General features: G+C 44.4%; 1 protein-coding gene across 1 annotated transcript in view; it reads left to right on the top strand.

Moving 5' to 3' along the window:
- The first annotated feature begins 390 nt into the window (after positions 1 to 390).
- Positions 391 to 15,226, top strand: part of LOC112069245 (ATP-dependent 6-phosphofructokinase, muscle type-like) — a 27,107-nt gene continuing 12,271 nt past the window's right edge. Inside the window, exons 1-4 of the mRNA XM_070438461.1 lie at positions 391 to 580; positions 3,780 to 3,853; positions 4,567 to 4,644; positions 5,565 to 5,813. Coding sequence (XP_070294562.1) covers positions 490 to 580; positions 3,780 to 3,853; positions 4,567 to 4,644; positions 5,565 to 5,813 — 492 coding nt within the window. The 5' untranslated portion in view covers positions 391 to 489. The remainder of the gene's footprint in view (positions 581 to 3,779; positions 3,854 to 4,566; positions 4,645 to 5,564; positions 5,814 to 15,226) is intronic.

The following is a 15,226-nucleotide window of genomic DNA, read 5'->3' as shown; positions in this document are numbered from 1 at the left end:
CATTGATGGTTAAGCACTTGTAAATTAGCATTTCACGGTAAGGTCTACACCTGTTGTATTCGGCACATGTGACAAATAAAATGTGATTTTAAGTACTTTTGGGTGTCAGGGAAAATGTATGGAGTAAAAAGTATAATATTTTCTTAAGGAATGTAGTGAAGTAAAAGGTGTCAAAAATAGAAATAGTCAAGTACAGAAACCCCCAAAACGCCGTAAGTATTTTTACTTAAGTACTTTACACCACTGGCTCTCATCACGCGCGTGCCTCAGATTCCTGTCAAGCAGAGGCGGGGTTAAACTGCGTCCCCCCTGTCCCATTCAGTCACTTTCCTAGTCAGGCAGGCAGAGAGAGTGAGAGGAGAGAAAGAGGTGAGAGGAGAGAGACACTCTACTGCATTAAACCACACACTATAGCGGCAGGGCTAGGCTAATCCTTCTCTGCCATCTTGTCTTTCTTTCCCTTCTCCATTCACAGGCAGATCCAGGACCATGGCACACCATGAAGCACCCCATAAAGACCCCAGAAAGATGGGCATCGGCCGCTCCATCGCCGTGCTGACCTCCGGAGGCGATGCCCAGGGTGAGTGGGACGGTCGAGGGCAGGGGAGTTCCAGGGGACTGGTAGGGGGAAGCTACAGCTCCAGCTCCAAGGGCACGGGAAATATGAGGGAGGACAGACAGCCCAGAGGCTTGTTGTTAATCTGCAGGTGGCTGAGTCGGGCCAGAGTAATATCAGTCTTTGGGAACAGTTCCCATTTGCATGTGGCAGCAGCAAACTGTGAGACGTTTTACTTCAAGTCAACAATTCCCATAATTCACGCTCAGAGCTCTCAGTGGCTCTCATGGAATTTGGAGTAGGAAAACAATAGAGTTTAGGGAGTTAAAGTAAGAAGTGATTTGTAAATATAATTTGTGTTGTTCAAAGTCATGGCTGTACTTCAGGGTGATGCATAGACTGACTATACTACAGAAATGCATAGATTTTTTTTCAAACTGAAATGTGTCACAGCACATATGTACTGTATCAACTAATAGAAAGCATGCCTCTTATTCTTGTGGTTTGAAGTCCAACTGTTGACAGGGTGGTTCAGTCACAGTTACAGTCACACAGTTTGCCACACCCACTACCAAATAAACTGTAATGATTGTAGAATGAGGAGTTCTGATATTAAAATGATATGTTGTCACACTGTTGAACATATGAGATGTATTACATGTATTACATGGCACGTAAAGACCCCTCCTCTCGGTTGTCACCAAGATATCTTATCACATGGAAAGGGCAACGTGAAATTTTCCATCCAAGGTTTCCAGGGTCACCGGAGCATTCGCACTCGTTCACTACTCCCCACAAATTAAAAATCATTGGATTGGTGTAGGCATGGCTAGAGGGACTTTCCATAAACCAGTCATTTTGTTTTAAATCAATCAATGGAAGAGAACTAGTACACACATCAGGAGAAAGGAAAGATTATTAGTACATCCCGAAGCCTTCCCCCTGACCTTTAGCTGGATGATAAATACCTCCCCTTGGAACTTTGGGATGTCTGCCGCTGACCACATATGACCATATGTCAGGGAGCTGTCTGTCTGTCTGAACTTTACATCGTTATGGAGCTGGGTGGCTCGTGTCGGCTTGACGTTAATCCAAGGTTCTCTCTCTCTCTGTTTTTTATTCTATTTCTATACACCCTGGCTGCTCTGTTCTGTAAATATTCACCCGTATCTTTATCTTTCCTCCATTTCCCTCTTTCCCTCGCAATCTCTCAGTGTCTGGAGGGGGGTAATTTTAGAGGGGTGACCTTTCTGTCATATGACATGGAGAGGTGGAGGAGGAGGAATAGTGAAGTGTGCCACCCTATCCCTCCTCTATCCTCTCCCTCTTCCACCTATCTTTTTACTCCATGCATGTTGAAAGGGGAGACACTCTTGCCACCTCAACAGACACACTATCCACATGTGTTGCCCTTTAGACTGGAGCTGGTGTATTGAGACAATGAGCTGGTAAAATGCACCTCTCTCCCCTGTCTCCCCTGTCTGCCCTGTCTCTCCTGTCTGTCCTGTCTGCCTTACTCTCCCTGTCTGCCTTGTCTGCCCTGCCAGTTCAGTGACACAGAGACATAGGCAGTTACATTCCAACTACATGCCCAGGAGAGCTTAAAAGTGCATTGTCATTCCAATTATGTGAATGTGACAGGAGAGCTCTTCAGTGTTCCACTGTGCTATGGTTCCGCTCAGCCATACATGACGATCAGGGGCCCAAGTTATTCCTGACCATGTGAACTCACAGTCAAGCCCTACACGGGCATGCATTTTAAGCCTGAACCCTACCCTCTGGACCCTAGTACACGATTATCATCATGATCGGGTACATGTACATGCTTATTTGATGTTCAGTAAAATCACAAAAATTAGACGAGTCTGTTAAGAATGAAATGATAGAGTAAAGAGATACCAGCTGTTGTGAGGGTTTAACCTTGTCTGGGGTCCTGAACTGTTATTTAGCCCATTTAGCTTCCATATAAACCAGTCACTCTGGTACTAATGTGGCTGGCCCCTGGTGTTTCCTATAGACACTGAACAAAAATATAAACACAACATGTAAAGTGTTGGTCCTATGTTTCATGAGCTGAAATAAAAAATCCCAGAAATTGTCTCTACGCACAAAAATAGTATTTCTCTCAAATGTTGTGCACAAATTTGTTTACATCCCTGTTAGTGAGCATTTCTCCTTTGCAAAGATAATCCATCCATCTGACAGGTGTGGCACATCAAGAAGGTGATTAACATCATGATCATTACACAGGTGCATCTTGTGCTGGGGACAATGAAAGGCCACTCTAAAATGTGCAGTTTAGTCACACAACACAATGCCGCAGATCTCTTGAGGGAGCATGCAATTGGCATGCTGACTGCAGGAATGTCCACCAGAGCTGTTGCCAAAGAACTCAATGTTAATTTCTCTACCATAAGCTGTTTTAGAGAATTTGGTAGTACGTCGAACCGGCCTCACAACCGCAGACCACGTGTATGGCGTTGTGAGGGCGATGATTTTCTGATGTCAACGTTGTGAACTGAGTGCCCCATGTTGGCGTTGGGGTTACAGTATGGTATGGACAGGCATTAGCCAGGGACAACGAATACAATTACATTTTATCAATGGCAATTTCAATGCACAGAGATACTGTACCATGACAAGATCCTGAGGCCCAAGGATCTGTACACAATTCCTGGAAGCTGAAAATGTCCCAATTCTTCCATGGCCCGCATACTCACCAGACATGTCAGCCATTGAACATGTTTGGGATGCTCTGGATTTACGTATACAACAGTGTATTCCAGTTCCCGCCAATATCCAGCAACATCGCACAGCCATTGAAGAGGAAAGGGACAACATTCCACAGGCCACAATCAACAGCCTGATCAATTATATGCATGAGGCAAATGGTGGTCACACCAGATACTGACTGGTTTTCTGATTCATGCCCCTACCTTTATTTTAAGGTAACTTTGACCAACATATGCATATCTGTATTCCCAGTCATGTGAAATCCATAGATTAGAATTTATTTCAATTGACCAATTTTCTGTAACTCAGTAAAATCTTTGAAATTGTTGCATGTTGCGTTTATAGTTTTGTTCAGTATAATTATGCATATGTCAAATTTGTAGCACACAGCATGAAAGCTTAATCACACTATGTTGTGCGTCATAGTTCAAAACCACCTGTGCAGGTGGGACTGTGTCAGTGATGTTTAAACAACCATTCTGTGCTACAGGTATGAATGCTGCTGTGAGGGCCACAGTCAGAATGGGCATCTACACTGGGGCCAAGGTCTACTTCGTTCATGAAGTTAGTACCTGACTTGTATCCACCCCATCTCATCTACTATTTCATGTTACCCATACTCTATAACTGTTAAAGGTCCAATGCAGCCATTTTTATCTCAATATCAAATAATTTCTGGGTATCAATTAAGTACCTCACTGTGACTGTTTTCGATTAAAATTGGGAAATAAACAAAAATTACTTTTTAGCAAAGAGCAATTTCTCAAGCAAGAATTTTGCTGGGACTGTCTGGGAGTGGTGTCTTCACTATTATTCTACAATGTAGAAAAATAGTAAAAATAAAGAAAGACCCTTGAATGAGTAGGTGTGTCCAAACCTTTGACTGTACTGTATATAAAACACTGGAAATTTCACGTTTTTGACTGCACTGGGCCTTTAAATAATACAGATTACAATGGGGGTACTTCAACCTGAGCCTCAAACTCCACAGCACTGCAGGATTTACTACTCCATGGTACTTAATTGACTGATTAATGTTATTGCCCAGAGATTCCACTCTCAAGTTTGAATCAATCCCTGATTAGAGGGGATAGGATGTAAACCAGCAGCGCTAAGGCCCCCAAGAACTGGATTTGAGAAAGGGCGATGTTACTTTGAATTTTCCATGCCTGTTACCTTAACGTAAAGGTCTGTCAGATAAGCCACCTCAGTTACCCTGGGTTTCACCTTAGATACTCCCATGACTGTGAGTGACAAGTTTGTGTCTTCGTCTCCAGGGTTACCAGGGTCTGGTGGATGGAGGTGACAACATCAAACTTGCCACCTGGGAGAGTGTGTCTATGATGCTGCATCTGGTGAGCACACATATTGTATACAGTATACACACACACTCACCCACACAAAATCACATGCATAGACAAAAAGCATGCTTGCACACACTCACACACATTCACCACATGCATTCATAGACACACATGCATATAGACACACAGACACTCCCAGAAACATGCAAGCACATGCATGACACATACATACACATGTGCACACACACACAAACACAGACACACACACACTCACTCACTCTCCAATTACCTCCACCCTCCCACTGTCTTGAGCTCTCCTTAGTTCCTGACCAAATGTAACCTTTCAGTGAAGGACGTGGAATCTGTCCTCTGTAACTCAAGCTGGTCCTAGACCAGTGACCCTCTTGCCAGGAGGAACTAATCAAATGTCAGAGTTCATTGGATTTAATGGGCTTCAGAAGGAGAGGTTTGGGTTTCATCTTCCTCCTTTCCTTTCTCTCTCTCCTCTCTCTCTCTCTCTCTCTCTCTCTCTCTCTCTCTCTCTCTCTCTCTCTCTCTCTCTCTCTCTCTCTCTCTCTCTCTTTCTCTCGTCATCGTCTTCTCTCCTCTCTCTCTCTCTATCTTCTCTCTCTCTTCTTCTCTGCTCTCTCTCTCTCCCCTCCCTCCTCTATGTTTCTCTCTCTCTGCCCGGGGATCCAGCTCTTTTTGTGGTGTTTTTAGTGTAATGAGGATGGCTCATTAAAGTAAGACAAAAAGTATCTCCCTCTCTCTCACACGTAGACACACACACTATATTCATGAACCACAATCTCTCTCATCGCTCTCTGCCTATAACCCACATTATTTCCTTCTCTACTTCCTCCTCCATCTCTCCCTCTTTTTTAGCCCAACTGAATGTGTTCTGTTGGCAGACTATGTGGGTTCTGTTTGTGTCATTCACTGATCCCGCCCCCTCTACTGTCTCTTCTCAGGGTGGAACTGTGATTGGCAGTGCCCGCTGTATGGACTTCAAAGAGAAGTGGGGGCGTCTGAAGGCCGCCTGCAACTTGGTCAAACTGGGCATCACCAATCTGTGTGTGATCGGCGGCGATGGTAGCTTGACTGGTGCCAACCAGTTCCGTACAGAGTGGAGCGAGCTGCTGGCTGACCTGACAAAAGGGGGTGAGATACCTGGGCCACCAACAAGACTACATTACCCAGCAACCTTCACTCAAAAGCACCCAATAATATAAAACATCATGTAACCCACTACTACAACCAGTCACGTTTTAGATTATCAAATCAAATTTCAAATCAAATCAAATTTATATAGCCCTTCTTAGATCAGCTGATATCTCAAAGTGCTGTACAGAAACCCAGCCTAAAAACCCAAACAGCAAGCAATGCAGGTGTAGAAGCATGGTGGCTAGGAAAAACTCCCTAGAAAGGCCAAAACCTAGGAAGAAACCTAGAGAGGAACCAGGCTATGAGGGGTGGCCAGTCCTCTTCTGGCTGTGCCAGGTGGAGATTATAACAGAACATGGCCAAGATGTTCAAATGTTCAGAAATGACCAGCATGGTCAAATAATAATAATCACAGTAGTTGTCAAGGGTGCAACAGGTCAGCACCTCAGGAGTAAATTCCATAGCCGCAGGCAGAACAGTTGAAACTGGAGCAGCAGCACGGCCAGGTGGATTGGGGACAGCAAGGAGTTATCATGCCAGGTAGTCCTGAGGCATGGTCCTAGGGCTCAGACTACACTCAATCATAGAACCTACTGAGGAGATGAGTCTTCAATAAAGACTTAAAGGTTGAGACCGAGTCTGCGTCTCTCACATGGGTAGGCAGACCATTCCATAAAAATGGAGCTCTATAGGAGAAAGCCCTGCCTCCAGATGTTTGCTTAGAAATTCTAGGGACAATTAGGAGGCCTGCGTCTTGTGACCGTAGCGTACGTGTAGGTATGTACGGCAGGACCAAATCAGAAAGATAGGTAGGAGCAAGCCCATGTAATGCTTTGTAGGTTAGCAGTAAAACCTTGAAATCAGCCCTTTCCCTTAACAGGAAGCCAGTGTAAGGAGGCTAGCACTGGAGTAATATGATCAAATTCTTTGGTTCTAGTCAGGATTCTAGCAGCCGTATTTAGCACTAACTGAAGTTTATTTCGTGCTTTATCCGGGTAGCCGGAAAGTAGAGCATTGCAGTAGTCTAACCTAGAAGTAACAAAAGCATGGATACATTTTCCTGCATCCTTTTTGGACAGAAAATGTCTGATTTTTGCGATGTTACGTAGATGGAAAAAAGCTGTCCTTGAAACAGTCTTGATATGTTCGTCAAAAGAGAGATCAGGGTCCAGAGTAACGCCGAGGTCCTTCACAGTTTTATTTGAGACGGCTGTACAACCATCAATTACAGGTGTTCATCACTTATACCACTCTATAGTATCAACACACACACACACACACACACACACACCTACAATCATTCACATGTGTTTGTGCACGAGACAGCACACACTCATACACTGCACGTACAGTCATCGGACACAAGCGACACGCGGAGCTACATGCACACACACCACGCTTATTGGCGCGGGGGTTTGGGTGGTTTTGTCAACTAGCACGGACAGGCAGATGCAGACACACTAGAGTGATGTCGACGCTGGGTTTCCGCAGTGTGTGCCGATGGTGCAGGTAGAAAGGCCTCTGGTGGACTTGTAGATGGAAGTATAGTGAATGAGATATTGACTCATGTTGCACAATAGGACGTGAGAGAGGTTGGTGTGTGTGTGGTGTGTTTCTGTGTGTACATGCTGTCAGTCTAGTTCGTGGATGCCGTGCGGACGCTGTCCGCTTTGCAGTGGGCTGGTGCAGGGCAGTGTCGTGCGGTTTGATGTCATTGGGTCAGGGTGCAGCAGAAGTCTGTTTTTGTCGATTAGGAGCCTCGAACATTGCTCCGCGATGTTTTTTAGATATGAAGTTAACGTTCTTTTAGCTTCTCTGCCGTGTAGATCTTTCGTCGTGGTGGTAGAAACACATAACTAGGTGCAGTCAACTCTCAATTTTATACTCTGATATTTGTGGTCTGTGTGGCTGAGGTTTGGTAGAGATCTCTCCTGTGCAAGGGATCCAGGTCTGTGGGCTTGATTGCAGTCTGAGGGCCACCTCTATTTGTAAAATAAATGCAGAACTGACTGTAAGTTCGTTTTGGTATTAGAATTTTAACTTGGGTCGGACATAGGAGTATTTTAATAGGATACAGCTATGAAGGTGAGCGCGAACTCAATTGGGTGCGCAGTTTGGCTTTTAGATGATAAGGGATGATGATTAGACCTAATCCCTTCCTAAACGTAGGCCTCTCGTGAAAAAGCTCATAACTTGGACCCTCTATTATAATATTATAAAAAGCTATGGCCTATATCGAATCCCCATTCTTTATCTCAAAATGGTTGAAAAGCTGTTGCGCAGTCAGATTCTCTACTGCCTTGCCTGGAGTACTAATATCTCGAGTGTAAGGCGAAGGCTTCTATGTCTGGTTGTAGACTCCTGCATTATGCATTGAGTACGGTGGGGGTAGGCTTGTGAAGGTGGTAAATGACTTTAAATGGAGTCATACCGATGGCTTCTGCATTTTGTTCGTCGTGCTTCTTAGTTCTTAGTGGCTGTCTTTTTGATTATCGTATCATCTGACATGCAATTGGTCTTTGGAGAGTAATTTGGAAACGCAATATTTGGTCTTTACATGGAGCAAGGTTGCTGACTCTGGTTTGATTTACCTGGGCGTGTATGAAGAAGCATTATTGCATGTTTGTGTTCTCTGTGATGGTTGGGTGCTCTGACAAGACGGAATCGTGTATATTTGTTCTGGGTGTGTTTCTCTCATCGGTTCTCGTTTTAGGACACTAGTGTTTGACTTAGTAGTATGTTGTTTTTGACGCCGTCTTGGGTTTTCATTCTAAAAGACATATATTTAATCTTTTTTCTCTGCTGATGGGGGGGCGGAGACAGGGTTCTTTTTTTTTTTCATCTTGTCATTTTCATACTGAAACATGGTGAGAGGTGCGTCGCTCCTAAGTGGCTTCTCGCTAGAGTGTGAGTCTGTGTTGTCGGACGAGTGGATAGGATGTGGATGATTGCTGGTAACTTTTAGGTTTTAAGTCTCGGTACGCAATATTATGAGAGATTGTTGCTTTTGTCTTCTTCTTGAGGTCAAGAAGACCAGGTTAGTATGCTTTCTGGAGATCTGTACTCGAATTATGGTTTTGATGTGTGTTTTTAGAGTCGTCTAAATAAGACGGTGTTTGCAGTGAACCTTGGGGTGGACTTGTTCTGGACCTGCTTTGGTGTATTGCTTTCTTCTTTTGTGTGAATCGATATTATATTTTAATATTCGGTTTCAAGGAGCAGCTTTGGTTTTGTTGCCATTCGTAACGTAATGGAGCGAGAATGAATCAAGCGATTTGTTCGTTGGTCGCAGATAGGATTGCAGGGAAAAGGTATTCCTATGCTTTGTGTTTAGTTCTTAGGTTAGCTACTGCTAAGCTTGCTTAGTGCTTTTTCGGCGTGATCGCCGGTATACGGGTAGTACGTTAAAAAAACTTGTCGAGTTTTAGTTGCTAAATTTAGGCTGCTAGAGCCTGGATAAGAACGACAAGAATTGATCATATTTACGCAGTGCTAGCCTCACTTACATGGCTTTCCGGTATAAGGGAAAGTGATTTCAGTTTTGACGTGCTAACCGTACAAGAGCGATGTACGTGGGCTGCTCCTACCTGTATCTTTCTGATTTGGGTCCTGCGTAACATACCTTCACCGTTACGGCTACGGTCGACTAAAGACAGGCTCTAAGGTTCCGCCTAGAGATTGTTTTCGTAAAGCAAACATTGGAGGCAGGGCTTTCTGCTGTATATGGAGAGCTCCATTTTATGGACAATGGTCTCTTGCCTCCATGTGTAGAGCGCAGATTCGTATGTCTCAATCGCTTTTAAGTGTTTATTGGAAGCTCATCTCCTCAGTAGGTGTCTATGATTGGTGTCGATCTGGCTAACTGGTCCATGCGCAGGGAGTACCTGGCATGATTAATCTTGGCTGTCCCATCCACTGGCCGTGCTGGCTTACGTCAGTTTCACTGTTCTGTCTGTGGCTATGGAATGCTCTATCCTGTGCAGGTGGCTGACTTTGTGGCATCCTTGACACTACTGTGATTATTATTAGTTGACCATGTGGTCATTTTCTGATATCATTTGAATATCTTGGCATCGTTCTGTGTATAATCTCCACTGGTCACAGCCAGAGAGGGACTGGCACACCTCTATAGCTGGTTTCCTCTCTAGGTTTTTTCGCTTGGTTTTTGGGCCTTTTCTAGGATGTTTTTTCCTAGCCCATGCTTTACCACTGCATGCTTTGCTGTTTGGGGTGTGTTTTTGATGGCGTTGGGTTCTGTTGCATGCTTAGCTTGTTGATGGGTAGTCAGCTTGGATGCGAAGAGGTGCGCTATGTGATTAGAATGGATGTTTTGTAGTTGATAGAATTTGATGTGTGGATAGATAGGAAAACGTGATCGGGTGGTTGTATGTAGTGGGTTGGCTGATGATGTTTATAATTTTTGATTGGGTGCTTTTGATGTTTGAAGGGTGTGTTGGGGTGATTATTGTAGTTCTTGGTTGGTGTGCCAGTGTATCTTCGGCGACTGCGCGCGTATTTTTTGTGTCATGGTGTGCAGCTTCTTTATTTTGGTTGTCTTTTTTTTGGGCGTTGTTTGTGGGGCGTGTTATGTGGTTTGTTGTTGGGTTAGGATAAAATGAAATGAGTATTTGAATGCAGTTAGTAGTATGTTGCAATTAATGATTAATGGAAAGAGGTTAATCGTATATATTTTAATTATATATATTATGATTTTGTTTACTCTTTTTATAAGGTGAAGATGTGGAATTCAAAACTTAATGTATTTAATGTGATGATTTGTATATATGAATTTTAGATATTGTTTAGTAATATCTTAATAGATGTCAAGATATTGATTTCGTGTATTTTTGTTTTGAACTGTAATTATGCAACTATAACTTTTGTATGTGAGGATTTGGTTAGGGAAATGTTAATGATTTATTAATAATAAACTATTGAAATAGTTACGGAGTTTTTAATGTTAATTGACATTTATTATTCCTTGTTTTTTGTTTTTTTTTTTTTTGGTGGGGGGTGGTTTTTGTTCTTGGGGTTTGTCATTGGCGGTGGCGGGAGTGTTTTTGTTGGTTTTTTTTTTAGTGGGTCGGTTTTGTGGAGGTTTTGGGCGTTTTGGGGGGTTTTGTGGTGGGGTTGGCGGTGTGGTGTGGGTTGGGTGTGTGGGTTGGGGGGTTGGGGTGGGGGGGTGTGGTGGGGGGGGGTGTGTTGGTGTTTTTGGGCTTGTGGTTTTTTTTGGGTTTTTTGGGTTGTGTGTGGTTGGTCTTGTTTGGTGTGTGCTGGTGTTGTTGGTGTGGTTTGGTCGTTGTTGGTTGGTGGTTGGGCTTTTTTGTGTTGTGCTGTTTGTGTTGTGTGGTGTTTGGTTGTATTGTTTGGTTTGTTTGGTTTTTGGGGGGGGGGGGTGGTTGTGGGTGTTGGGTTTGTTGTGCTGGATTCATGTGGGTGTGTGGGTGTTGGGGGTTGCGTTGGTTTGTGGATGTTGTGTGTTTGTTGTTTTGTGGGGTGTGGTTTTTGTTGTTTTGGTCTTGGGGGTTGTTTTGTGTTTGTTTGCTGGGTTGGGTGGGTTTGTGTGGTGTGGGGGTTTTTGGCTTGTTGTTTTTGCGTGGTTTTTTTGTTTTTTGTGTGTTGTTGTTTGTTTTTGGGGTTTTTTGTTTTTTCTTTTGGTTTGGTTTTTTTTTTTTCTTTTGTGTGTTTTTTGTGTTTTGTGTTTTTGTCTTTTTTGTGGTGGTTTTGGGTGGGGTTGTTTTTGTGTTTTTTGGTTTTTTGTTCTTGGTTTTTTTATCTTGCGTTTTTTTTTTTGGTCGTGGGGGTGTGGTTGGTTGTTTTGTTTTGTTTTTCGGGTTGTGCTGTTTTGTTGTGTGGTGTTTTGTTGTGCTGTTTTGGTTTTTTGTTGGGTGTTTGTTTTGTGGTTTGCTTTTTCTCTTGTGTGTGGTGTTGTTTTTTGTGGGCTGTGGTGTGGTGGGTTTGTTTGTTTGTGGTGGGGGGATGTGGTGGTGCTTGGTTTGTGTTGTTGGTGGGTTGGTTGGTGGGGTGGGTGTGGTGGTGGGTGGTTGTTGTGGTTGTTTGGGTTGTGTGCGGGGTGTTTGGGTGTCTGGTTTTTGGGGCTTGTGTGGTTGATGTGTCTGTGGGTGGCGCGGTTGCGTTTTGGTTGGTTTTTTGGTTGTATTTTGGGGGGGGGGGTCGGGTTTTTGGTTTTTTGTTGTGGTGTTGTGTGTTGTTGGTGGTCTTGGTGTGGGGGTGGGTTTTTGTGTGTGGTGTTTTTTTTGGCTGTTCTTTGTTGTTGGTTGTTGTGTGTTTTTGTGTGCTTTGTTGTTTTGGGTTTGTGGGGTGTTGTTTGGTGTCTGTTTTTTTTCTGGTGCTGTTTGGGGTTGTTTGTGGGGTTTTTTTTTGGTGGTTTTGTTTTTGTTTTGTGTGTTTTTATTTGCTTGTTGTTTGTGGTTTGGTTTTTGTTGGTTTTTTTTTGCGGTGTTGTTGTTGTTTTGGGTGGGTGTGTTGTTGGTGTTTGTTGCTTTGTTTTGTGTTGTTGGTTTTGTCCGTTGTGTTTTTTTGTTGTTTTGTTTTTTTTTGTTTTTGTTTTGTGTGGGAGTTGTGTCGTGTTTTTTTTGGTGGTTTTGTTTTGTTGCTTTTTTTTGCTTGTTGTGGGGGTGTGTTTGTTGTGTTGTTCTGTTGGTTGTGTTGGTGTGTTGTGGTTTGTTCGGTGGGGTGGTTTTGTTTTGTGCGGTGATGTTGGTGGTGTTGGTTTTGTTTGTGTTTGGTGGTTTCGTGTGTTCGTGGTGTCGTGGTGCGGTTGTTTTTTTTTTTGTTGTTTTTTTGGTTTTTGTTCTGTTTTTTTGTTTTTTGGTTTGCGTTTCTTTTGCTGTGTTTGGTGTTGTGTTGTCTGTTGTTTTCTGCTTTGTTGGGTGGCTGTGTTATGTGGGGTGTGGTTGGGGGGTGTGTTTACATAATTTGTTTATTGGGGGGGAGGTAATAGTTTTGTAACTTGGATGATGTAAGGAGGAGTGTGTGGTAAACTGGATTAGAGATATATGAGCTTTAGGAACCAGTGTTTTTTTTGTTTGGCTGGTGTTTTTGTGTTTTTTGGGTGTTGTTTTTTTTGTTGTTGGTGGGGGGTTTGCGGGTTTGTTTTTTTTGGTGGTTGTTTTTTTTTTTTTTTTTTTTCTTATTTTTTTTTTTTTTGTTTTTTTTTTTTTTTTTTGGTCTGTTTTTTTTGTGGTTTGGTTTTTGTTCTGAGTGGGTGGGGTCGTTTGGGTGGGGCTGGGTTGTTTTCTGTCTGTTGTTTTGTTTTGGTGGTTTTTTGTTTTTGGTGGGGGTGTTTTTTGGAGGGTGGGGTTCTCGGGCTTGGTGTGTGGTTGTCGTTTTGGTTTGTGTCGTGTTTGTCCTTGGTGTTTTTTCGTTCGAGGTGGTGGGCGGGGGGGGTTTTGTTTTGCGCTTGTGTGGTGTGGGGTTGGTGGGTTTTGCATATAGTTGGTATGGTGTCTTGATGTCATTGTTTTAAGTTTTGTTTCATACATGATGATTAGTTAATGTTTTGTTGTGGTGTTTTTGTTGGTTTTGGGTCGGGTTTCTCTGTGTGGTGTTCTGTTGTGTTGTTGTTGTCTTTTCTGGTTTGTTTGTTTTGTGTTGTTTTGTTTTTCGGTTTTGTCTTGGTTTGGGTGTGGGTGCTGGCTGGGGTTTTTGTTTTTTTTTGTTGGCTGGGTTTTGCGGCTGGTGCGTTTGTCTGTGGTGTTTTTTTGGGTGTTGGGTGGCGTGGTGTGGCGGGGTTTGTGTTTTGCGGTGTTCTGGGTTTTTTGTGCGTGTGGGTGTTTATGGTGTTGGTTTTTTTTTTTTGTGTTGTTCTTTTTGTGGGTTTGTGTTGGGGGTTTTTCTTGTTTTGGGTTGTGTTTGGTGGTTGTTCGGTCTGGTTTTGGGGGGGTTTCTGGTTGCGTTGTGGCCGTGGGGGCTTGTGGGGTGGTTGTCTTCGTGTTCGGTGTTTTTGGGGTTTTTCTTTCTTTTGTTGTGTGGTTCGTTTGTTTTGGTGGGGTGCGTGGTTTTTTTTGGTTGTTGGGGGTGCTGTGGTGGGGTAGCTTTGTTGTTGGTGGTGGTGGCGGTTTTGAGTTTTGTTGGTTGGGGGTTTTCGTGTTGGGTTTGTTGGGGTGATTTTGGTGCTGCCGTTTGTGTGTTGGGGGTTTGGCTGGTGTTGGGTGCTTGCGGGCGTGCGGTGGTCCTTTTTGGGTTTTCTGTCGTGGTGTGTGTGTTGTGGTTGTGGTGGTGTGTTTGGTGTTGCGGGGGTGCTCGTGCCTCGGGGGTCTTTGGGGGTGTTTTTGTGTGTGTGTTTGGGTGCGCGGTTGCGGCTTCTGGGGGGGCGTGCCTGTTTGTTTTTTTGTGGTTGTGTCTGGTTGTTTTGGTGTTGGTTTTTTTGGGTGCCGGGTGGGGGTGTGTTTGCTTTTGTTTTGTTGTGGCGTCTTTGGTGGGGGGTTTCGTTTCTTTTGGGGTTGGTGTTGTGGCTCTTGGTGGCGCGCTCGGCTGCCGTCGTTGCCTGTTTTTGGTGTCTTCGGTTTGGGGCGGTGGGCGGGGCCGTGCCGGTGGGGCCTCGTGGGGTGTGGTGTTGCTGTCTGGGGTGGTGGTTGTTCTTGTCCTGTGTGTCGGGGGTGGTCTTTTGGGTGTGGGGTTCTTTTCGGGTCTGGCTGGTGCGGGGTTGGTGGGGTTTTGTGGTGTTCGTGTCTGTTGGTCTTTTTTGTGGCTGTGCGTTTGTGGGGGGTGTTGGGTTCTGCGTTTATTTGGTGTCTGTCTTGTTTGTTGGTTTGCTGGGCGTGTGGGGGTTGTTTTTGCTTTTGTCCGAAAGCTATGATTTTTGACGATTTCAGAAAGAAGTAGACAGAGAATGGGTTAGTTTCTTTGTTTTTCTTGTCGTGTGGGTTGGGGTGTGTTTGTGTGGTTGGTTTGTGTTGGTTTTTCTTGTGTGTGTGGGCCCGTTCTGGCGGTGGGGTGTGTGTGGTTGGGTTTTTGGCCGTTTTGTGGTTTCTTGTGCCCGGTGGTCGTGTTGTGTGTGGTGGCGTTGTTGGCTGGTGGGCTGTGTGGGGGTTGGTTGGTTGAGCGGTGTGGTTCCTTTTTTTTTGGTGGTTTTGTTCGCGGGTCGGTTGGGCTTGCTCGGGTGGGTGTTGGGGTTCGTGGGGTCGGTGCTGTTGGGTTTTGGTGGCGTGTGTTTGTGCTTTGTGTCGTTGGTTTTTTGGTTTGGTTGTGTTGTTGCGTTGTGTTTGTTTGGTGTGTGGGTCGTTGTGTTTTTGGGTTGGGGTGGTTTGAGGTGCCGATTCTTGTTTGGCTTCGGGTTGGCGCTTTTCGCCTTTGTGGTTGGGGTGGCCGGTCGGGTTGGTCGGTGTGGTTTTCGTTTGGGGGTGGTGTTTGTGGTTGGTGCTCTGGCGGTTTCGGGTTTTGCTTTGTTTCTTGGTTGGTTGGTTGCGGGTTTTTCGGGGTTCGTTGGGCCTCTGGTTTTTCGGTT

This window comes from Salvelinus sp. IW2-2015, unplaced genomic scaffold (genome assembly GCF_002910315.2).
Source record: "Salvelinus sp. IW2-2015 unplaced genomic scaffold, ASM291031v2 Un_scaffold944, whole genome shotgun sequence".
Lineage (NCBI taxonomy): Eukaryota > Metazoa > Chordata > Actinopteri > Salmoniformes > Salmonidae > Salvelinus > Salvelinus sp. IW2-2015.
Note: the sequence above shows the minus strand (reverse complement) of the source record. Positions and strands in the feature narration are given on the sequence as shown.